Source organism: Colobus angolensis, unplaced genomic scaffold (assembly GCF_000951035.1).
Source record: "Colobus angolensis palliatus isolate OR3802 unplaced genomic scaffold, Cang.pa_1.0 Scaffold204, whole genome shotgun sequence".
In the NCBI taxonomy this organism is placed as follows: Eukaryota; Metazoa; Chordata; class Mammalia; order Primates; family Cercopithecidae; genus Colobus; species Colobus angolensis.
The window spans coordinates 3,483,150-3,506,973 of NW_012115200.1; the positions used below are offsets into that span (position 1 = coordinate 3,483,150).

The window sequence follows — 23,824 nt, forward strand, 5'->3', positions numbered from 1 at the left end:
TGGGGTGCAGGTGGTCAGCGGGCTCCATGGGGTGCAGGTGGTCAGCGGGCACCTTGGGGTGCAGGTGGTCAGCGGGCTCCATGGGGTGCAGGTGGTCAGCGGGCACCTCTCATGGGCCTCATGCTCCAGGGGTGGTCGTGTTTGGGGAGCCCATCACTGCCAGCCTGGGCACCGACGGTTCTCACTATTGGAGCAAGAACTGGGCCAAGGCCGCAGCCTTCGTCACATCGCCCCCTGTCAACCCAGACCCCACCACGGCAGACCACCTCACCTGCCTGCTGTCCAGGTAAGCAGCCGCTCCAGGTGGCCCCAGATTGGCTGCATGCTGCACACCTTGCCAAGGCTGTGGCCCACTGGTGGCCCTGACACCCCAGGCCTCTCCCACAGCTCCTGTGGGGCAGCCCAGACAGTGGCGGGTGGGGGAAGTCTGAGCCCTTTGGTCCCAGCTGGGGCTCCCCCGGCAGGAACCAGTCCCTGCTCCCCTGCACAGAGGCACCAGCTTTGCCCAGCAAGAGCCGCTCAGATGACCTCTAGCTCCTGCGGTTGTGCTGGCCAAGGGGGCTGGAGTTGACCTGGCTTCTGCCGGCTCAGGAAGGCCAGGACCCCTGGGCCCCTCTGACCCTGGCTTGTTTCCAGTGGGGACCTCCAGGTGACAGGCAGTGCCCACTGCACCTTCACCACTGCCCAGAAGGCCGTGGGCAAGGACAACTTCACGCTGATCCCTGAGGGCACCAACGGCATTGAGGAGCGCATGTCGGTGGTCTGGGAGAAATGTGTGGTGAGCACAAACCTGGCCGGGGCACGCGGTCTGCGGAGCGGCTGTGGGTGGGATTCTGACGGCTGGTCAGAAGGGAACCCACCTAACCGGTGCACACTCGTGAAACAGATTAGAGCACACGGCTCCGGGGTGGCAGATCCTCCACCTAGGGCGCCTCAGACACATGGTTCTCGCCCTTCCAGATGAGACTCCAATAGCAACAGGGGCAGCTGGTAGCCCCCCCACCCCCAGCGGACTCTAGTGTTGCCTGGACACTGGGTTTGCCCAGGGGTCAGCATGGGGGCTCCATGCTGTGACGTTAGTGCTCCTCCTGCAATGCCCTCAGGACCTATCGCCCCATCCTGTACCCTCCCAATCCTCAGCCCCACCTCCCCGTCCTGGGCCCTCCCGCATCCTCAGCCCCACCTCCCGGTCCTGGGCCCTCCCACATCCTCAGCTCCACCTCCCGGTCCTGGGCCCTCCCGCATCCTCAGCCCCACCTCCCGGTCCTGGGCCCTCCCACATCCTCAGCCCCACCTCCCGGTCCTGGGCCCTCCCACATCCTCAGCTCCACCTCCCGGTCCTGGGCCCTCCCGCATCCTCAGCCCCACCTCCCGGTCCTGGGCCCTCCCGCATCCTCAGCCCCACCTCCCGGTCCTGGGCCCTCCCGCATCCTCAGCCCCACCTCCCGGTCCTGGGCCCTCCCACATCCTCAGCCCCACCTCCCGGTCCTGGGCCCTCCCGCATCCTCAGCCCCACCTCACCCAGCAACGGAGCTCTTTCCCTCAGCTGCTCCTGCCTCCCCAGCCTCCAGGGCTCCCCAAGGAGACTGTCAAGTCCTTCAGGGCTCACGGGGATTGACATTGAAGCTTCACCCTTGCTGAACCTTCGTGGAAGCTTTACCCACAAAGTGAACGCAGAAAAGCTTCGTCCGGGAAGGGGCAGACCAGCGGGCGTCACTGAGATGGGCTCAATGATTCCCCAGTACAGCCTGGCAGGCGTTCTTATCCCCCGAGTGTTGCCATGGCAAGGGCCGTGGCTGGAGCCCTGTCCTGATCTTGGCTGCCTGGGTGGCACTCTAGTGCCCGTGTTCGTGGGGACCCCAGAAGCCCAGCATCCAATCTTTCAGAGGCCCCGTGTCCTGCTGTCCAACCTTGTGGGGAACCCGGTGGCCCAGCGTCTGTCCTCACAGGGGCCCGGTGGCCTGGCATCCATCCTTGCGGGGTCCTGGTGGCCCAGTGTCTGTCCTCGTGGGGACCCGGTGGCCCAGCGTCTGTCCTCAATGGGGGCCCGGTGGCCTGGCATCCATCCTTGCGGAGTCCTGGTGGCCCAGCATCTGTCCTCGTGTGAGCCCCACCCCAGCCCCACCTGTCACCCTCAGCCTGGCCTTCTTGTTCCCAGGCCTCTGGGAAGATGGACGAGAATGAGTTTGTTGCGGTGACCAGTACAAATGCTGCCAAAATCTTCAATTTTTACCCAAGGAAGGGACGAGTGGCTGTGGGCTCTGACGCTGACCTGGTCATATGGAACCCCAAGGCCACCAGGATCATCTCTGCCAAGAGCCACAATCTGGTAAGAGAAGGCGGCTGTAAGTCAGGACTGGCCTTTGTGGAGCTGGGCCCCGAGGCAGCCTTCCCAGAAGAGGCGCAGGACAGAGGCCCACGTGGCAGCAGCAGTGGACTCAGCCATCCCAGGGCCATCCACACAGTGTGTCCCACGCCAGGCACTGAAATGGGCCCTGTCCACGTCACTTCGCTGCGTGACAGCTGCATCGGTGGTCCCCTTGTGCCATGGAGGAGGCCAGGGCAGAGCGGTGCTGTGTGCACCTGCCAAGCCAAGGGGGAAGTGACCCTCCCTCCCTGCCCACGCCTGTCCCCATTGTCCTCAAGAGAAACATGGGACTCAGAAATGAGGTCTGTAGGCTGAGGGGAACATAGTTCCAACCCCTAAGTCCCAGCATCTTTTTTTTTTTGAGACGGAGTCTCGCTCTGTCGCCCGGGCTGGAGTGCAGTGGCCGGATCTCAGCTCACTGCAAGCTCCGCTTCCCAGGTTCACGCCATTCTCCTGCCTCAGCCTCCCAAGTAGCTGGGACTACAGGCACGCGCCACCTCGCCTGGCTAGTTTTTTGTATTTTCTTTTAGTAGAGACAGGGTTTCACCATGTTAGCCAGGATGGTCTCGATCTCCTGACCTCGTGATCCGCCCGTCTCGGCCTCCCAAAGTGCTGGGATCACAGGCTTGAGCCACCGCGCCCGGCCAGTCCCAGCATCTTGCTAGGGACTCAGTGCAGGCACACTGGGTCTGCTTCACACTGGGCGGCCGCAGTGCTCCAGCGGCTCAGTGGGGATGGGACTATTGGGCGCCAGTGTGGAGGCACTGGACCCTCGGGCCTCTCTCCCCAGAACGTGGAGTATAACATTTTCGAGGGAGTGGAGTGCCGGGGAGCGCCCGCCGTGGTCATAAGTCAGGGCCGCGTGGTGCTGGAGGACGGGAAGATGTCTGTCAGCCCGGGGGCGGGCCGCTTCATCCCTCGGAAGACATTCCCGGACTTCGTCTACAAGAGGATCAAAGCTCGCAACAGGGTAGGGCGGCACCCGCGAGGGTGTTGTGCAGGCGGGCGGGTGGGCGCTGAGTCCTGGGCCCAGAACGCACCCCTGGTCAGCCTGGCCTGGTCCCCGGAGGGGTCAGGAAGACGGAGCGGGGCCGCTGCTTGCCCAGGGCCCTGGTGGGTCTGAGTGGAGCAGAGCCTGCTCCCAGACTATGGCCGGGGAGGCCCCCATGGTGCTGGGACCTTCAGGCCCCGGATCAGCTCTGCAAGCGCCTGTGAGCGGCAGCTGAGTCCCACCCGAGTCATCCATGTTGTTAGATAAAATACAGATACAAAGTGAGCAGACATCTACCCCCCATGGGAGCTGCCAGTTGGGCCTTAGCGTGGGTCCTTCAGGGACTCCCCGTGGACAAATGTGCGGCCTGGTCTGCGGCCTGGGGCGTGGGCTCCTCTCCACACGGGCTCTCGGGAGCTCAGCCATGGCAGCCCCTCCCCTGGCCTTCCGGTCTCTGTGGTGACACCACGTTTGCCCGGGATCATCCGTGTCCCACAGTGTGGCAGGTGTGGTCTGCCCGGACCACCAGGTGCTTCACACGCACAGGGACGCTCGCAGTGGTGTCTGTGCACACGCAAGTGCACGTGGGACCTCGGAGGGAGCATGAGCGTGTGCACCTGTGTTGGTAACTGGGGAGGGACGTGTGCACACGCGTGTAGATGGGACCACAGGAGGACATTATACATGTGTGGGGAGGACTGCAAGGAGGGAGGCATGTGTGAACGCGGGGTGAACACCCCCCCAGGGCAGCCCCAAATTCCTGAAGCTGGCACTGGAGAGGCACAGAGCAGGCCCAGCCCTCCAGCTGCCCATGCTCAGCCCCTCATGCCCCATCTCTGGCCCCACACCCCCGCAGCTGGCGGAGATCCATGGTGTGCCCCGTGGGCTGTATGATGGGCCCGTCCATGAGGTGATGGTGCCTGCCAAGCCAGGGAGTGGCGCTCAGGCCCGCGCGTCCTGCCCAGGCAAGATCTCAGTCCCTCCTGTGCGTAACCTACACCAGTCGGGGTTCAGCCTATCTGGTGAGTTGGGCCTGGGGCACCAGGTGGGGTGAGGGGCTCTGCTGGAGCGGCCTGAGGGGGCCCTGGGGCCTCAGGTACCAGGGACCAGCCTGTGCCCAGAGGGGCTGCACACAGAAGGCAGCCAGCTGGGGACGGGGGCAGGAAATGCTGCTGGGGGTGTGGGGAGGCCCCTCCTGCCCACTGTCTGCCCAGGGCAGCTGGGATGAACCCCCGCCTTGGAGAGAGTGGCACTGGGGTGGGCCTGTCACATGGAGCCCAGGAGTGAGTGTGGTTCCAGCCTCAGGGGAGGTGAGGGGCCTTGACGAGGACCTCAGGATCATGTGGAATCCAGGTCCCCACCCAGCTGGCCCCAGAACCAAGCTTGAGGCACAAGGGAGGGGTCCGGGCTGTGTCCTGGGGCCCCGGAGGGACGTGCGAGAATGCTTGGGAGGGCTCAGGCTGCCAGGGTTCGGCCTCTGGCCTCCTAGCAGTGCTTCTGGTGCACTCTCCCAGCCTGGGACAGTGACAGCAAAGCCCTACTCACCTCCTGGGGACTCAGGCCTGGGGGCAGGCCCCTGAGAACCCAGCACTGAGAGGGCAGGGGCAGCCTTTCATCACCCGGGGCCCACAGCAGGGACGAGGCAGGACTGGCCCAGGTTCCTCTCAGGACAGGAAGGGCTGCCTGCAGGGTCAGCTGGAGCCCGCAGTCCCCGCAGCTCTTGGGATCTCCCGAGCAGCCTCACCTGCACCCCGGGCCTCAGGGACGGGAGACCTGCCAGGCACCTCGTCTGCTTGGCCGTCTGGCGGTGGCTCCACGGTCCTGGCCCCGCTGATGCAGCCACTGACTCTGCCTCTCACCTTGAAGAGAAGGGACCCTGCCCCTGCCCTATTCTCCCTGCCCACCTGTGTCCTTTCTTCAGGGTCTCAGGCTGATGACCACATCGCCCGACGCACAGCGCAGAAGATCATGGCACCGCCCGGCGGCCGCTCCAACATCACCTCTCTCTCCTAGACGCCCAGGACTGGCCCTGTGGGCTGTGCTGGCCCCACCCGAGGCCGCGGGGGCCCCGGGGCACTCGCCCCCCTCCTTAGCGTTTTCTTTGGTAGAAGTTTCTCAAAGGCGCTTGGCGGTCTTGCCTTCCCCCTCCCCACAGGCTCTCCTTGTGGGGTCCCAGCTCCTGCTGCCAAGAGCCCCTCGAGAGAAGGGCTGAACCTGGGGAGATGTCACTGCCAGGGTGAGGTGGTACCACATGGCAGGGACAGTGCCGGCAGCCTGAGCCCAGGCACCCTAGTGCCCACTGGGCCTGGCATGGGGACAGGGAACCCGCCGAGCTCACAGAGCGCAGGAGCAGCTGGACACCGGGCTTCTTGGCGAACCGGCAAGGGGCCGAGTCCTGCCTGGTGGGCGTTTGCCACCTCCCCACCACCAGTCACTGCCTCACAGAGCCCCGCACGCCTGCAGCCGCTCCTTGGAGGCCTGTGCCCGTTGCGGGCCAGGGAGGAGAGTGGGAGCAGAGCCCTCCTGCCTGGCACAGCTGCTGAGACTTCAGGGACCCATCAGAACCTGGTGCCGCGCAGCCCTGCCTGTGGAGGGTTCCTTTTACACACCCCGAGGCCCACACCTAAGCTTTCGTAGTAGTCCTCGTCCGGGGAAGTTCTGCAATCCTTTAGGAAGACACTGCTCTTATTACAGATTGTGTATGTCCGTAGGCTTCTTAGTAGCAGCTTTGTACACTGAGGACACTGTAGCCAGGAACCTGTGCATGCCACCCACCGCCTGGACAGGCAGTCACCCTCCTCTGATGTGAATCGGGCCCATTAAAGACGTCTGGGTTTGAAGCCGCCTGTGCGTGGAAGGCCCGGTCTCCTCTCCCGAACGCCGTTTCTGCAGAGGCGGGGCCCGGCTGGCTGTGGGCTGGTCCAACTCCTCCTGCAGCCACAGCTCTTCTCCCCTGAATGGCAGGGAGGAGCTCAACCTCTGGCAGGGAAGAGGACCGGCAGCTGACAGCCAGGGCAGGGCAGAGGGGGCCCCCACACATTCTCACTGGACAGCCCGAGCAGCCCCAGAAGGCTGGGCGGCATGGCATGCACGGGAGCGTGTGGAAGTGAAGCACACACCACTGCCACCCGGGTGGGCGCTGCCCACAGAGGCAGGCCCAGCACTCAAGGCCGGGCAGCTGTGAGGCTCTGACCTGAGCCCCCTAAGGTCGTGACTGCAGTGCTGGCACATGCTGTGTCTCATAAAAAGGGTGTGTAGACGCTCCCAGACGGTTGTCCTCACCCCAAGAGCAGAGCCTGGCCGCAGTCACTGGGCACTCACTGCTGGCTGACGAGCACAGAGGGCCAGGGACTCGCCTCATGCCACCGGTTCTCTGGCCCCTGCCCATGCACCAATGGTGATGGAGAATTTCCTGCCATGGTCTCTGGGGACCACAGGCGGGCCCATCTCTGACCCTGGGCTTCTCATTAAGCTGTGCAGAGCCCAGGCAGCAGCCCTGGAGGAGGCCCTGGGCCCTCAGCATTTCCTTCCTGGGGTTCCCTCTGGCCCAGATACGGGAGCTGACGTCCCCCCCCACCAGCATCTCCCGCTCTGCCCCAGTGTGGGGGGTGATCTAGGGAACCAGACAGCATCCAGACCCCACCAGTGTCTCGGAGAAGGACAAGGTGCACCATCCTGTCATGTGCCCCAAATGCACTTATACAAACCCCCACACCTGTCCTTCCCCCGAGCCTGTCTGACATCACGAGACTTCCACCGAGCACACGGCGCCTGTGGGCCCTCGCAGGGACCAGGCCACCCTTCCTGGTAGTGACTTGGGCGTCGTGTCCACCATGTGAGCTGCTGAGGGCTGGAAGGCTAATTCCTGCCATGATTCAGTGGACGGGGTGGGTGGGGGGCGGGGAGCTGCGTTCTCTCCCCTCAGGCTTCTCACTCCGCTCCTGGCACGGCCGGTTCTTCCCCAAATGTTCTTCGGCTGTTGTCATCTCGCAGCCCAGTCAAGGACGGGAGGGCTCTGTTTGCCAGGGGTGCAGCGGGGCTCGTGGACACCGCTCTAGGCATGTGTCCACCATGGCCGCTGTCCTGGGAGGGGGCATAGACCTGACACACCCATTCCCCCAGAGGAAACCGCACAGGCCTGTCTGGAGCGCTGGGCTGACGGGCTCCTCCTCCAGCGAGACCGGAGAGACGTGTACAGGCCGTTTACCCAGTTTCAGTTCCAACGACAGAACCACCCAGCCGCAGCGAGAGGGACGTGTCCCTTTCCGGAGGGCCAAGCACTGCCCAGCACTGCGGTGGCTCCCCTGTGCACGGCGCTGTCCTGGGCTCCTCTGCCTCCAGCACCATCTCTGCCTTCCACAGCCTTACGGCTCCAGGGCCACGGAGACAGGCACCCACCAAAGCCATCGTCCTGGAACTCTGGGGGCCTCTGCCCTGAGGAGCTGCCCCCCCCACTGGCTGCCCTAAGTCCAGGCCAACCACAAACTGCAGGCACGGGCCTGATGGCCAGGCAGACACAGGACATGCGCAGAACACGCAACACCGAGCGGTTCTCACGTTGTAATTCTCAGAAGTGAAAACGATACAGAAATTGCTGGGGCAGCGTGAATCTCTAGAAAACATTCACCTCCCCACCCACTACCCCCAACCCGCGCCCCTGACCTCCAAGAACTGAGCCAAGCCTGGGATACCCGCGGCCTGCTCTGCAAGGGCTCACCTTGTGAGGAGGGCTGTGCACAGCCTCGGGCTGAGTGGGGACAAAGACTCCTGTCTCATCCACGGCCCCGGCCCCCCATGAGCGGTAAGAGAGTGCCCAGCAGCGCTTCCTCCATCCAGGCGGGTCTCGGGGGCCCGCAGGCAATGCCCTCCTTGCTGCCCTCCACAGGCGTCCGCTGCACCCACAGCCTCTTGTCCCCTGCACCACCACGAGCCCAAGGTGTGAAATGTGTCCGGGCACTGTGGGAACTGCCAGCTAGGCTGCTGGATGGGAACGTGAATGCCAGGCCTCGGCCCATGGCCCTCCCTCTGGCAGCCGAGTCTCCAAAGCAGCTCAAGGGGTGAGGATCACGGGCGTCCCGGCCTAGCCGCTCCCGGCCGAGGGGCAGATGGGGCCGCACATGGGAAGGGCGGAGCGTTCCTCGTCCTCCACAGGCTCTGCAGCATCCCTGGGCTCAGGGGCAGGGAGAGGCTCGCTCGGGAGGTCCTGGCTCCTCTTCAACCTGGGATGACAGGAACACATGGAGGGCGTTATGCCCCCACCTCCCTGGCCTCACGGTCCCACGAACTGCCCATGGGCTCACGGCACAGGCCATGTCGTGGATGCCCAAGATGGGCCACAGGCTGGGTGTCTGCTGGAAAGGCCAGGCTCCCAACACACTGGGTGCGGCAGGGAGCCTGGGGGCGGGCAGGGGCACGTGAGCACACTGGCAAGGCTCGGGGTCTTTCCAGCCAGAAGCTGAAAGGCCTGATTCTCTGCAGGTGCCCTAGGTCAGTGACTTGGGAACAAGGCTTGGCTGAGCCTCATTCTTCACCCGATCGTCTGATCCCCGGGGTGCCAGCCAGTGTCCTCACCTGTCTGCACACGCCCTGTAAGTTCTGCCCACGCCCTGCAAGTCCTGCCCACAAGAGCTCAGACACCTTCTCCAGGAGGCCCTCCTGGCCCCGCACAGGCAGAGGGGGCACCCATCCTCCCTTGGGCCCCAAGGTGGCAGCTGCTGCTATTTCTGGCCTTGCCTGCTGCTAGTCATCTGTGCCCTTCTGTCCTCTAGGGCCTGACATTGAGGAGAGGTCTGCTGAGAGACTGAGAGTGCCTGGGTGGGGAGTTGACGTGGCTCTGAAGGGGCCTCCTAGGAAGTCACCACCCCTCACCTGGGCAAACGACGAGTCTCTTCCCAGTTTCCAGCCACAGGCCCCGCGGGAGCTCAAACATGCCAGAGCCTGGCAGGGGCCTCCTGCCGCTCCCCTCTACAGCTACTGCTCAGAGTCCCCAAAGAGAGCGGGGCCACACACCCCAGGCCCACAGATGCCAGCTCATGTGGCCAAGAAAACCTTAAACCTTAGCCCCATTTTCCTCCTCTCTGTCACCACGCCCACCCACCCCCGACACACTCACTTTTCTCTGTTAAAAATCACAAAGTCTTGCTGGATTGCATCAAGGCAGTCTTGAAGATAGTCATTCTCCTGTGGACGGAAAGGCACATGTGAGTGTGGGGGACACTGTCCAGGTTCCGCCTACTCCCCTCAAGTGAGTGTCTGGGCATCCCCATCGGGCCTCCACCTGTGGCTTTCTTTGGACGATGGCCTCTGGGCTGTTGAAGCATCCCGGCCCTCCAGGAGCCAGACTGCCAGGGAGCTCGCATCTCCGCGGGGCATTCACCCAAGCCCCGAGGATGCCAATGCCCAGCTCCTTTGCCTCAGGGTGGATGGCTTGGACTTGCTCCGTGGGGCCTGCCGGACCAGGCGGAAGCTGTTCTCTGCGGGACTTTGCTAGAAACCACTCCCTTGCCAGGCCTTTCCTGTCTCATACCAGCTTCTCCCAGCCCCTCATTACAGTACACACAAGCCCATCCCAGGCCTGCTTCTGGGGCCCTGCCCAGAGAATCTTGGAACCAGGGCTGTCTTAGAAGCAAGCCCTCAGGACAGGTTTGTGGACTGAGGCTGCCCCTTGCAGGACCCACCCTTGGTGGTGTGTGACGGGCAGGCAGGACTACTTCCTTCGGCAGCAGGACCGATTCCCAAGACGCAGGGGTCGGGAGGGTATGGGGGGGTGGAGGGGGTGCTGGTCACTCAGCGCTGGCGTGGTGTGGGGAAAGCATCATCACGGTGGCCGCGGACTTGGATGGTGACGTCAGTCACTACCGACATGTGAGCAAATGACAGACCCAGATCAGTCAAGTCACAGTGGAAAGTGCAGGGAGTCGCAGGCCTCGGGGCGGCGTTAAAAAGGCCCCCATCTGCAGCTGAGGCGAGAGGACGCCCACTTTTGAGGACCACAGAGCCTCAGATCCACAGGCTCAGGAAGTCATCCACGTCACAGCCAAGGCCCTGCGAGGGAGGGTGCTGGGCTCTGAAGGCTGGAGAGGACGTGTGAGTGGGTGCACACAAGAACGCTCACCCCCATCTAGACACACGAGAACGCTCACCCCATCTAGACATACAAAAGGTATAGCAAAATCCAGTGTTTCCATCTTACGGGACCACCATCCCACGCGACTGGCCAGCGAAGGAAGCGTCGTTACGCAGTGTGTGACAACAGCCTGCATTCGCTCCAGATGGACAACGGCATGCTTTCACGGCCCCACCCAGGGCTAAGGGGTCTCTTCCCTGTCAGTGTCGTCTGTGCCTCAACCACCTGGACACTCTTGCCCGCTATCCATGGATCCTATTTTTGGTCTCGCTCTGTCACCCGGGCTGGAGTGCAGTGGCGTGATCTCGGCTCACTGCCAACTCCGCCTCCCAGGATGAGGGTCCGACTGAGCCACCGGGATCTTGCAATCCACAGTGACACAGGGTGGGAGGGGCCGGGGTGGGCACCAGGGATGCAGCACGTGAGCGCCCGTCATGGCCCTGTGTGCAGCCCAGTGGCAGGGGCTGCTGGTCATCCTGCAATGTCCGCAGCCACGTTTTCCTAGGCAGAGAGGTTGCCAGGAGCCTGAGGAGCTGCTCCAGAGACATCTGAAGGAGGTGGCTCTGAGCGGCGCCTAAGCCGGGCTGTGAGTCACCGAGATGTCTGAGCGGCGCCTAAGCCGGGCTGTGAGTCACCGAGATGTCTGAGCGGCGCCTAAGCCGGGCTGTGAGTCACCGAGATGTGGGGCGCGGCCCTTTTCCACAGGGGCTCCCAAGGTGTGCGGAGCGCTCCCAGCAGGACGCCATGTTGGGGTCTGTGCCTGGCCCGGATCTGCCCTGCCCTTCCTCTGACGGCCCTGCCTGTGCCTCTTCCTTGGGTGGCTGGAGCCCTTCGCCAGCACACACAGAGCCAGGGGGCCACAAAGGGGCCCTTCGCCCATGACTGGTGGGTGTGGGCGTTTGAAAGCCCAGTTCCCTCAGGGCAGGGACCTCTTGAGTCACAGGTGATGCTCCAGGGTCCCCTGAAGGCTGAAGCCGCTCCCCACAGGGTTTCTGGATTTCTGCTTGAAAGCCAAGCTCTGCTGGCATCTCCCATCCCGCAGGCAGTGGGGGGCGGGGGTCTCTCCCGGATGCACTTTCTGAGTAACTCGACCAGGAATCCCCATCTCAGGGCACCCGTGGTGCCTCCACACGTGCTGAGACACAGCATCGGGCCCCAGATGTCACCCCCAGCGATGAGGGGCCTGGGAAATGGACCAGGCTTCCGTCTCTAACACCATCACAAATCTGCTTGGCAGCTCAGGTGCAATTGTCAAACCCCTCAGCATTCAGTGGAAATGCAAGGGACCCAGAATAGTCAAATAATGTCCAAAAAGAACAAAATTGGGGGAGTCACAGAACCTGATTTGAAAGCTTGCTACGAAGCTCAGTTATCAAGATGGTGGGTTCCCGGCACAGGGCAGACATCTGGACCAATGGAACAAAATGGCAAGTCAAAAAACAAGGTGTGATGTCAAAAGCAATTCAACGGGGAAAGAATCGTCTTTTCAGCAAATGATGCTGGGATAGTCCAATATCCACTGATGAGAGAATAAAGCTGGACTCTCACCTGACATTGTTCATAAACATTAACTCAAAATGAATCACGCAGCTAAACGCAAGAGCTGAAACTATACGATACTTAGAAGGAAGTGTGGGAGTAAATCCCCATGGCCTCAGCTGAGGTGATGGATCCTTAGACAAAGCACAGTAGCCGAGGAGGAAATCACCACGTTGGACAACATCAAGGTCCACGTAGCCGAGGAGGAAATCACCACGTTGGACAACATCAAGGTCCACGTAGCCGAGGAGGAAATCGCCACGTTGGACAACGTCAAGGTCCAAGTAGCCGAGGAGGAAATCGCCACGTTGGACAACGTCAAGGTCCACGTAGCCGAGGAGGAAATCGCCACGTTGGACAACGTCAAGGTCCACGTAGCCGAGGAGGAAATCGCCACGTTGGACAATGTCAAGGTCCAAGTAGCCGAGGAGGAAATCGCCACGTTGGACAACGTCAAGGTCCAAGTAGCCAAGGAAATTGCCATGTTGGACAACGTCAAGGTACAAGACTTCCCTGCTGCAAATGATGCCCTCGAGCAAGAGAAAAGATAGCCCACGGAACAGGAGAAGACACCTGCCAATCACCTGTCTGACCAGACACCTGCGTCCAGGAAATAAAATACATAACTCTTACGAAGAAACACAAAGACAAGCAGGGACTTCTGGCTTCTGCTCTGCCGCGAACAACGTGGAAGGCCTCATTCCCACCCCTGCAACAGGAAAAATGCTGAACTAATGAAAATCAATGACTTTTTCTGGACCCATCAGAGAGCTGAGGTCAAAGCACCGCTGCGACCCCCAAGTCTAGAGAGACAGGTGAGCAGTCACAGCCAAGACCCACTGGCCTGGAGCAGAGCTGATGGTGCAGGAGCTGCAGAACACCTCCCAGGCAGCTCTGGGGAACGGTTGGGGCTGTATGCAGAACTCTCGGGCTGCAGTCTTATGGGGCCCCCAACCTTTTGTGGGTTTCCCCTCCAGAAACCCTGCCAGGTCTTAATGAAGCCAAGGATGATCCCTTCCCAGCTCTGGCATGGGATGGGGACAGTCACCGCTGTGAAATATACCTGGAGCATTCTCCACAGCAAATGGAATTTGCTCTCCAAAGGAAAGGCTTATCTCACTGGGGGAAGACTGGTTTTCAGCCTGTACCCCGCTTTAGCCTGTCTCACCTAAGGGGAGGGGAAAAGCAGATCAACAACTGTGAAGGGGCACAGGCCCCCGAGACTGAGATGTGGTCACAGACTGTGGAACAGTTCCCTCCCTGCCACCTTCCCAACACACCCACAGGGCTTCTGCAGTGTGACAGGGATTCCAGCAGACAGGGTGTCTGAGGAGGAGGATATAGGGAAGCCCAAGGGCAACCGAGGAAATGAAAACAAATGTGAAGCCTCTGGTACCCCCAGCTACAGCAGACATTAAACCCTGCCCCAAACCTGGCCTAATAACATAAACATAAACCTCACACTAAAGGCCCATCTACTTCAGCTCTTATTACCAGATGCATCATGTCCGGCTTTCAACAAACATTACAAGGGAGACTGCAAGATCTTAAGGAAAAAAAATAGTGTGAAGAGACAATGCACGCATTAGAATGGATCCAGATATGGCACCCAGGTTGGAATTATCAAACAGGAAATTTAAAATAACTGTGATTAATATGGTAAGGGCTCTAAGGGAAGAGTATGCAAGAACAGATGGGGAACAGACGGGCAATGTAAGCAGAGAGATGGAAACTCCAAGGAGGGATCAAAAGGAAATGCTGGAAATAGAGAACACTGTAACAGAAATGAGGATGCCTTTGATGGTTCCTCAGTAGACTGGATCCAGATGAGGAAGGAATCTATGAGCTTGAAGAAATGTCAACAGAAAATTCTCAAACTGAAATGCAAAGAGGAAAAACGAGTGAAAAAAATGAACAGAATATCCAAGAGCTGTGGGACAATTTCAAACGGCACCACACATGCATAATTGGATTTCCAGCAGGCGAAGAGAAAGAGAACAGAATATTTGAAATAATAATGACTGGGAATTTTCTGAAATTAATGACAGACACCAAACCACAGATCCAAGAAGCTCAGAGAACACCAAGCAGAATGAATATATCAAAACAAATCTGCACCTAGGCATATCATTACTCAAATTGCAGAAAACCAAAGAGAAAATCTTGAAAGGAGCTGGGGGTGGAGGGTAGGGAGGAATTCTACTTACAGAAAAAGAATTAGAATTACAGAAAAAGAATTCTACTTACAGAAAAAGAATGCTTGTTAGAAATCACATAAGCAAGAAGAGAGTGGAGTGAAATATTTGAAGTGCTGAAGGCAAAAAACCTACCAAGCTAGAATTCTATATCCAGTGAAATTATTCTTTAAAGGTGAAATAAAAATAAAGACCTTTTTGGACAAACATAAAGGGAAGGAATTCATCTCCGTTAGACCTGTCCTACAAGACATGTTAAACAAAGTTCTTCAGGGGGAGAAAATGATTTAGGTCAGCAACTTGGGTCTACATAAAGAAAGGAGGCACTTTAGAGGAGGAATGAATAAAGGTAAAATGAAATTTTTAATTTTTCTTAATTGATCCAAAATATAACTGTTTAAAACAACAGTAGTAACAACGTAGTGAGCATTTATAGCACAGTGCGCAATTATAGCATACAGATAAAGGAAATGAATGACAGCAATGCCGTCAGGAACAGGAGGAATGCATGAGAGGTGCCGTCACAAGGCACCCCACTGCACACGATGGGGCAGTGTGTCAGGTGAAGGCAGTCTGTATGCTAAAGGTATACTGCAGTGTCCAGGCCAACCACTAAATATATTTCAAAAAGAAGTATAATAGGCTAGGAGAGGAGATAAACTACAATCCTATTAAAATGCTTAATTAAAACCAGAAAAAGCAGAAAAATAAGGAAAAAAGAAGGAACAACAAATAGACTACACTTATAAATATGGTAGATATCATATTGAATTTATCAATGATCACTTATTTATTTACGAGACAGTGTGTCTCTCTGTTACCCAGGCTGGAGTGCAGGGGCATGACCATAGCTCACTGCAGCCTTGAACTCCTGGGCTCACACGATCCTACTGCCTCAGCCTCCTGTGTAGCTGGTATCACAGGTGCGTCCCACCACACCCAGCTAATTTTAAATTTTTGGGTAGAGACAGGATCTTGCCGTGTTGCCCAGCCTGGTCTCAACTCCTAGGCTCAACCAATCCTCTCACCTCAGCCTCTCAAGTCACTGGGACTACAGGCATGCACTGTTACACCTGGCTAATTTTTTAAGTATTTTATAGAGCTGGTGATAAGGTTTGGCTGCGTCCCCACCCCACTCTCAGCTTGAATTGTAACTCCCACAATTCCTACGTGTCGTGGGAGGAACCTGGTGGGAGGTCATTGAATGATGGGGGTGGGTCCTTCCTGTGCTGTTGTCATGATAGTGAATGGGTCTCATGAGATCTGATGGTTTTAAAAACAAAAGTTTCCCTGCACAAGCTCTCTGCCTGCTGCCATCCATGTAAGATGTGACTGTAAGTCCACTAAACCTTTTTCCTGTATAAATTACCCAGTCTCAGGTATGCCTTTATTAGCAGCGTGAAAATAAACTAATACAGATGGGTCTCACCTTGTTGCCCAGGCTGGTCTCAAACTCCTGGACTCAAGCAGTCCTCTTGCCTCAGCCTCCATGGTCACTTTAAATGTGAATGGTCTAAAATACACCATTTAGGTCAGGCACAGTGGCTCACATCTGTAATTCCAGCATTTTGGGAGGCTTAGGTGGGAAGACTCCAAGAGTTTGAGACCAACCTGGACAACACAGTGAGACCCTGTCTCTTCAACAACATTTTTTTCAAATGAGCCAGGTGTGGTGGCGCACACCTACAGTTCCAGCTATTCTAATGGCTGGGGCAGGGAGAATCCCTTGAGCCCAGGAAGTCAAGGCTGAAGTGAGCCATCATTGCACCACTGCACTCCAGTTTTGGTAATAAAGCCAGACCCTGTCTCTAAAAAAACAATAAAGTAAAATAAAATATGCCAATTAAAATGCATTGTCAGAGTAGACTAAAAAAAGACAATAAAAATTTTTAAAAATTTGAATAGACATTTCTGTAGACACAATACCTGATAAAACACCTCAAAAGATGTTCAGCATCATCAGAGAAATGCAAATCATAGCCGCACAATCACTGCACACTAAGATACCTATAATTTTTAAAACATAAACCAGACAATAACAAGACTTGGCAAGTATATGGAGAAATTACCACCCTCACACACTGCTGGTAGGGGCATAAAATGGCACACCTGCTGTAGAAAAGGGTAGGCGTTTACTCCAAACATGAAGCACAGAGTCACATACGACCCAGCCCCCCAAAAGTAAAAGTACATATCTACACAAAGACTTGTATGTGAACATTCACAGCAGCATTATTCATAATAATGAAAAATGTTAACAAGTGGAAAGAACAAATACTCATCAACTGATGACTGGATGAAGGAAAGGTGATATATATGTGGAATATTACTCAGCCATCAACAGGAATGAAGCACTGACAGGCTACAACGTGGATGGACCTCAAAGGCATCCTGCGAAGTGAAAGAAGCCAGCCGCAAAGACCCCATAGTGTGTAACTCCACTTCCACGAAACACCCACAACAGGCAAACCTACAGAGACGGAAAGTAGCTTCGTGGCTGCCAGGGGAGGGGAGGAAAGGGGATGGGGTGTGACTGCTAACAGGTGGGGTCTTTCTCTTACAGCACATGAAAAGGTTCTAAAATCAGATTGTGGTGGAGGATGCACAGCCCTGTGACTGTATTAAAAACCACAGAATTATATACTTTACAGGGGTGCATTGTATATTGTATGGAATGTGAATTATATCAAAATAAGCTGTTTCCAAAAACCTCTCTCAGCCTCAAGTTAACAGTGGGACTTTTTTTTGGAGTGATGCTTTCCTTTCAGAACACCTCCCACCCTCCAGCCAAAACATCTCCCCACAACCAACCCAAGACAAAGCCTCGCTCCTCGAGTGCCTGGCCTCACCTGTTCCCACCCAGAGCCTCCTGGGATCTCAGCATGGCCAGCTGGGCTCTGCACAGTCTGTCCCTGAGTCTCCCATGAGGGCTCGTACCTCATCCCGGGCATGAGAGTTTCCCAGAACATCCACCACAGGCTGAGGCAGACCCAGGGCCAAGGGGACCACTGAGGGACCCAGGGTCATCACTGTCACCCCGACATCAACATGTAACTATAGCTACTCCTTGGTGAATATCAGTCACATCCTGGTGGTATGGGCCAAACTGAGTCCCCAGAATGACACATTCAAGTTCTAATCCTGGGTACCTGTGAATGTGACCTCATTTGGAAGTGAGGTCTTTGCAGATATCATCAAGATAAGATGGGGCCATACTGGATCAGGGAGGGCCCTAAATCCAATGCCAGGTGTCCTTACGAGAAGAGGGGAGGAGGTGGAGATGCACACGCAGGCAGACCCCACACGGCAGCAGAAGCAGGGGCTGGGGGCATGTGTCTAGGCCAGGTGTCCTTACGAGAAGAGGGGAGGAGGTGGAGATGCACACGCAGGCAGACCCCACACGGCAGCAGAAGCAGGGGCTGGGGGCATGTGTCTAGGCCAAGGCAGCCTCTGCCGGAGGTTCAAGGGGCAAGGACTGGTTTCCCTCCCTGGAGAGCCTTCAGAGGGGGCACGGCTTTGCTGACATCTTAACTACGGACTCAGGCCTCCACACCCTGAGACAACGGCGTCTTTTTATTTCTTTTTTAAATCTGCTGATTAAAAGGGAGCCTGTTGATGCTCTATTGTGAATATCACGTTCACACAGAACACGAACCACATCCACATTGGGAACGCCATGTCCTCACACGGCAGAGGAACAAAGACTCAAAAGACGACTAAAGTCACCCTTTTACGACAGCATTAACCCCACCCACGCTGGAAGAACCTACATGGCCCCGTCAGCCCCCAAAAGTCCCACCGCCACCACCACCACCACAAGAAACGAAGTCCAACATGAGTGTTAGGGGAAACATTCCAACCACAGCACCCATCAAATCCTGGACGAGACCACGACCTCAGTCAGTATTAGCTTACACTCTGGTGAGACCTGGAAGCAGGGAGCAGAGCTGCGCCATGCCGGACTTCCGGTTTACAGAAACTGTGAGATCATCACGTAACTGCCCAACGGGTTCACCGTGCCCGCTGCCCAGAAAGAGCCAATTACCAAGACAGGGGAGCCGCAGGAGACAAAGAGCCGTTCACACACAGCCAGCTGTGTGGAGACCATTTCACTACAACTCAGATCCTTTTCGGAGACGACGCATTGCTGTTCTTCATCCACCTGATTCGTGGTTACCTGTCCTGGTGGCCCCAGAACACCAGCATGCCTGGGTGAGTGTGAGGGCTTCACGTGGCCGTCCCCACACACGCAACCAAAGCTGAAGCACCTGGGTAAGTGTGAGGGCTTCACATGGCCGTCCCCGCACACACAACCAAAGCCGGAGCACCTGGGTGAGTGTGAGGGCTTCACGTGGCCGTCCCCACACACGCAACCAAAGCCGGCGCACCTGGGTGAGTGTGAGGGCTTCACGTGGCCGTCCCTGCACACACAACCCCAGCCCTGGTTGTCCCTGCCCACCTGCTTCATAGGAGCGAGGTGGGGGCTGGGAAACGCAGAAGGGAGGTCTCTGGCCTTCTCAGGACTTCAGGAAACGGTCTGGACTTCCAAGATGTGTGGGCTGCCAGGGGTCCCTACACGCCTTGCTCAGTGGTGGAGAGGAGCCCCAAGCCCAGCCCGCCACCACCCCCTGAGCCTGCCCCGGCACTCACGGACTGGGAGCTGTCCCTACTGTTGTCCCGGGACTTGTTCTTGGCCAGGCGTTTCTTCTTCTTGTGCAGGGGCCTGGACTCCAGGATCATCTCCTCCAACTCAAAGGTGGGGTCGCAGTGCAGACGGCCTTTCTACAGAGGAATGGGTGCTGAGCCCTGGCCCGTGGATGACGCCACGTCCAGCCCAGAGCCCCCCCAACTGAGCCGCCCACAGGCTTACGTTGGGCACGAAGCCTGGCTCCACCCTCTTCTCGCTCAGATGGCCCCACAGCACGCCGGCCAGCGCAGGGGCTGCCTGCATGTCCTTGAGGCTGGAGAACCGGTGCTCAGGGTTCACAGTGAGGAGCTGCAACCAGGCATGAGTTAGAGGGTCCAGGGCCCAGGGCCCACAGCCCCCCAGCACGGAATAGCCCGCCACCCCCAGGCCAGGGCACCCTGAGGAGGGTCCTACCAGGCCTGAGGTTCGGAGTTCAGGAACCTCAGGGCCACGTGAGGAAGGGTGGTGCCGACATCAGGCCAAGCCCCGTGGCTGGCTCAGCATGTGGCCAAGGGGCGCCTGATCTGAGTGGTGCTGCCCAAACCCCTGGCGCCAGAGGACAGCAGAGGGGTATGCAGGGAAGGCTCTGCTGGGATTTGCCAGGAGGTGGCAGCCGAGGCCTGGCCAGCAGCTAACACTCCGCCCGCGGCTGGCCTCACAGTAACTATTCCAGAGCCACTCCCTTCACCGCACGGGACCTCCACAGGCCAGGTGAGCCCGGGGCAGCCGTGCGTGGCCTGGGAAGCAGCATCCCAGGGCTGGCACCTCCCGTCTTTCCAGGGAAAATGCTGCAGACCCAGACCCTGTGCAAGGTTTTCCAGGCCTGGGCTTAGGCGTGTGGGTCATCCCCAGTCCCCACGCAGGCCCTCTCTAGCCCAGTGCCACCTTGTGAACCACCTGGGCAGGTGTGGCCGAGCTTCACAGGGCTAAAGCAGAGTTAAGAGGCTCTCTCAGGGCTGGGGAGGGGCCCCCGGCAGGCAAGGCCTCCCTGACTTTAGGCTGCTTGGCTACAATTCCAAGGCAGGAGGCCCCACCTGCCTGAGACATGGCAGCTGGGAGGCAGCTGGGCCCGTGTGGCACACTCACTCCCTTCCCTGTCCTGCCTGCGCCTGGCTCTGACTCCGAACTCCCCACGGTGTTCCAGTGAGGCTCTGAACAGGGAGCTGCACAGCCCAGGCAAGACACAGCCCCGGCCTAGTCCCAGATCACAAATGGGAGGCACCACTGATGGCCACGCCCCTGCCCGTGTCCCTGCCAGGCTGACGTCCCTTGAGAGGTGTTTGCAGTGGGCAGTGGCTGCCCACCTTCCCTGGGAGGCACTGGGGCAAAGCGTCCCGGAGATAGCATGGGCTTGAACCCACCTACCCCACACCCTCCTTCCAATACGTGGGACACAGGGACCCGACTCGGGGCTCCTCTGTGGTGACAGGCAGGGCGGGCGCACAAGCCTGCTGTGAGGGTGCCTGGGGACACAGCTCAGGGGATCACCAGGACACCAGTGACCTGGCAGGGCTCGCACCCGGTGAGAGGGCCACAGAGCCTGCCACCAGCTCGCTTTCCGGGGCTCGGGCTGCCATCTGCGAAGGCCCCCACAGGCTGCAGTGAACGGACCTGTGCCCGCCAGGAAGCTGCACTAAGTGTGCACTGGAGGGGGTGCCCCGAGCCACAGATGAATGAGGGAGGGAGATGGGTGCTCGGTGGGCAAGGAGGTTCAGGGATGGGGGCTCACCTTCCGCAGCAAGGCCACCATCTCCTTGGACCACGTGGGGACATACTGGACACTCACGGTGCTGAACAGCTGCACCAGGGACTCCACGGCGTTGCTGGAGTGGATGTCGTAGGGCCTCTGGAGACAGGGAGGCAGCGCTGGGCAGGTCCTCCTGGCCCCCAGGACGCCCAGAACAATGCCAGACACAGGTGGCATCACCCTAAGAGGACCCCCTCCCCCCACCCCAAGTGCAGGCACAGCTCTGAACACAGCCTGGCCTTCACCTGCCTCGGGGGAGCCTGAGTTAGATAAAGCTTGCACCCGGGTCCTGCACCATAGCTGCTGCGCCCATCTGGCTGGGATCCCAGGGGCCTGGGTTCAGGCAGAACAGCTCCAGAGGGCCAGGAGGAAGCTTCCTCAGAGGTGGGGTCCTGCGCAGGGCTGAGGGGTATGGTCTACAAGGGGGCCCCAGCCTCCCAGTCTCCGGGAACTGGCCTTGCCATGGCCACAAGAGTGAGAGCACAGGGCCCCAAAAGAAACTTTTTGTGGAAAGTTCCAAGGTAGCAGCACCCCTGCTGGCCAGTTCTCAGCCCTGTCCACCCCGCCAGAGGCCGGCTTGCAGGCCCCAGCAGCAGCCCCGGGAAACCACAGTGAGTCTGTCCTTCCTCCTCCTGCTCAGGCATTCCATCACCAACTGCACACTTTGCTAAAAACGTGACTCCTCGGACAGGGCGGAGACATCCCTGCACACCTGGGCACTGGGGGTGGCCGCCCCCCTCCCCGGCACTCAGGCCACCCGTTGGTGGGGGCAGACAGCAGGGGCCTGGCGGCCAAACCCGGGGGCTGCAGGGGGTCCATACCCAGCCTCGCAGCAGTTCATAGGCCATCACCCCCACCGACCACCAGTCCACCTCGAAGGAGTAGCCAGTCCCGCCGTTGACGAAAGAGTGGAAGATCTCTGGAGCTTTCCGACAGAAAGAAGGACCAGTTGAGCTGCCAAGGGATCACAGCCTGGACCCGTGGGCACAGGGCCGGCACCTTGAGGCCACACCCCGAGACCAGGCTGCCTCCAGGGTGGGACAGAAAAGCCAGCGAGGTCTTGTCCCTCCCAGCTGGAGGAAGCCAGCTCCCATCTGGAACCCCAGCTCGGGCTCACCCATGTATGGCTTGGTGCCTGCTAACGCCGTCGCCCGCTCCCCGTCCTTGATGATGGTGGCGATGTTGAAGTCGGTCAGGTGTGCATGTCCTGCGCAGAGAGGGGGTCAGCTGTGGCTGTCCCAGGACCAGAGACGCATCTTCGCGTGCAGGACCCCCCTCCCCCGACAGGCCCATCCCTGCCGCCACCCACCTGGGCTGCCCACACCCAGCCCCACCCACCTCTCTCATCCAGGAGAATGTTGTCAGGCTTGACATCTCTAGACAGGGCAGAAAGAGGGAAGGTGAGTTGAGAAATCTGCCCTGTTTCTGCCCTGGAATCTCTGCCACAATTCCTGGAGTCCCCAGGACACTCCCCCCAACCTCCCGTCACCCACTCGAGGCAGAGGCCTGGGAGCCTGACTCGGTCCTCGGACGATACTAGGTCCTCTGGGTAGGGGCAGAGGCGATGAAGTCAGCCACTCTGTTTCCCGTGGCATCTGGACAGCAGCACACATCTGGCACCGGACGCTGGGAGGGGGCCTGGAGCCCCAGAGGACGAGAGCAATTGCTGGCAGGGCCTGCCCTCCCCCTCCATGACTCGGCCTCTAGGAGACCAAGCCGCCTCGGCTCTGGCTTTGCCCCTACTTTTCCAGGCACGCAGCCAGTGCTCAGCGACCAGGTCATAAACCAGACATCCAAGTCCCCAAAAGCAGGAATGCAAACACCAGTCTATCTGGCTTTAAAATATACCTCACAGATATTTTCATTTTGTTCCATAGCTGCAGAATTTCAGCCTAATTTCTGCTTCCCAATTTCACTTCCTTCATAATCTGCTTCCTATTTTCTTTTTTTAAATTTTATTTTCAGAGCCATCACACCGGCTCTGCTTCCTAATTTCATCTGCTTTAAGCTAATGTTAAAATTAGTTTGGATTCCCTGGGACATGGTGGATGGGCAAACGGGAGCCTTCAGTTAAACGGACCAGGTGAAGGCCACCTGCTGTGACCCGGCCCCGTGTCTGTCCACCAAGGCTAACAGCCCTCTGTGTCCAGTCTCGGCTGGGGCTACTGGGACGAGGCCCCCCACATGGACACCAGGCACACAGCTATGGGGCTGACCTGGTTGGCGCAGGTGCCACAGCTGGGGGCAGGCACTCAGGCAAGGGTGGGGCAGAGGAGCTGGACCCGCTCTGCGGGAGTGCGGACGCCCCGCCAGCAGTCTGACCCGAGGTTGCTGAAGCCCTGCCCACATCAGCAGGTGCCCGCACTGTCTGCCACACACACACCTGTGGATGATGTGCTGGCCACGCAGGTAGTCGAGGGCCAGCGCCATCTCGCAGATGTACAGCCTCACCGTGTCCTCAGAGAACTGCACGTTCTGCTGCAGGTGGTAGCGCAGGTCCCCACCCAGAAGCAGGTCCACTACCATGAACATGTCCTCCTCATCTTGGAAGGAGTACCTGTGGGCACCGACGGAGTGCCTGGTGTGTGCACAGCTGGGGAGCCGGTCACGGCTGCTCCCACAGCCGACACACTCCCCCTAAGGACCACAGCCCCACCCCAGCATCAGTCACCAGGCATTCCCAGGAGGAGGGGCCTGCCCAAAGCACAGATGGCACCCCAGCCCAGAGCTGCGCTGAGCCCAGATCCTGGGGAGACACACCACCCTGTGCTGGAGGTGGCCCAGCTGAGGGCCAGAGGCACCTGGGAGTGGCAAATGCACAGCAGAGCTACAGTGCCCAGCTCTGGGTGTTTCAGGCTGCCTGGTCTCCTCTTCGGTAAAATGGGGATACAAACATCTGCCTCAGAGGGTTGTTAAAAAAAAATGAGGCCACGTAGGTAACACTCTTGACACAGTGTTGGGCAAAGAGCTGGCATTTAATAACCAGCATCCATGGTGAGGACAATGGCAGTGGTGGTGGTGGTGGTGGTGGTGATGGTGATAACAGTGACTGTGACTGTGGTGGTGGTGGTGGTGGTGGCGATGGTGAGGATGACGATAGTGACGATTCAGGGTGGTGGTGATGGTGATAACAGTGACTGTAATAGTACGGTGGTAACAGTGACTGTGACC

At 58.5% G+C, this 23,824-nt stretch overlaps 2 protein-coding genes across 3 annotated transcripts in view; one reads left to right on the top strand and one right to left on the bottom strand.

Annotated features, from left to right (window-relative positions):
- The window catches only part of DPYSL4 (dihydropyrimidinase-like 4), a 15,048-nt gene extending 8,832 nt beyond the window's left edge, over positions 1-6,216 (top strand). Inside the window, exons 8-13 of the mRNA XM_011941962.1 lie at positions 130-286; positions 637-778; positions 2,159-2,329; positions 3,159-3,338; positions 4,216-4,381; positions 5,281-6,216. Coding sequence (XP_011797352.1) covers positions 130-286; positions 637-778; positions 2,159-2,329; positions 3,159-3,338; positions 4,216-4,381; positions 5,281-5,372 — 908 coding nt within the window. The 3' untranslated portion in view covers positions 5,373-6,216. The remainder of the gene's footprint in view (positions 1-129; positions 287-636; positions 779-2,158; positions 2,330-3,158; positions 3,339-4,215; positions 4,382-5,280) is intronic.
- A 1,686-nt stretch (positions 6,217-7,902) lies between these two features.
- The window catches only part of STK32C (serine/threonine kinase 32C), a 125,990-nt gene continuing 110,068 nt past the window's right edge, over positions 7,903-23,824 (bottom strand). For both annotated transcript variants that reach the window (XM_011941963.1, XM_011941964.1), the window contains exons 4-12: positions 23,037-23,210; positions 21,992-22,029; positions 21,771-21,860; positions 21,475-21,578; positions 20,636-20,752; positions 19,090-19,215; positions 18,870-19,001; positions 9,472-9,539; positions 7,903-8,578 (exon numbers count right to left, since the gene is read on the bottom strand). In XM_011941963.1, the coding sequence (XP_011797353.1) occupies positions 8,440-8,578; positions 9,472-9,539; positions 18,870-19,001; positions 19,090-19,215; positions 20,636-20,752; positions 21,475-21,578; positions 21,771-21,860; positions 21,992-22,029; positions 23,037-23,210 (988 nt within the window). In that variant the 3' untranslated portion in view covers positions 7,903-8,439. The remainder of the gene's footprint in view (positions 8,579-9,471; positions 9,540-18,869; positions 19,002-19,089; positions 19,216-20,635; positions 20,753-21,474; positions 21,579-21,770; positions 21,861-21,991; positions 22,030-23,036; positions 23,211-23,824) is intronic.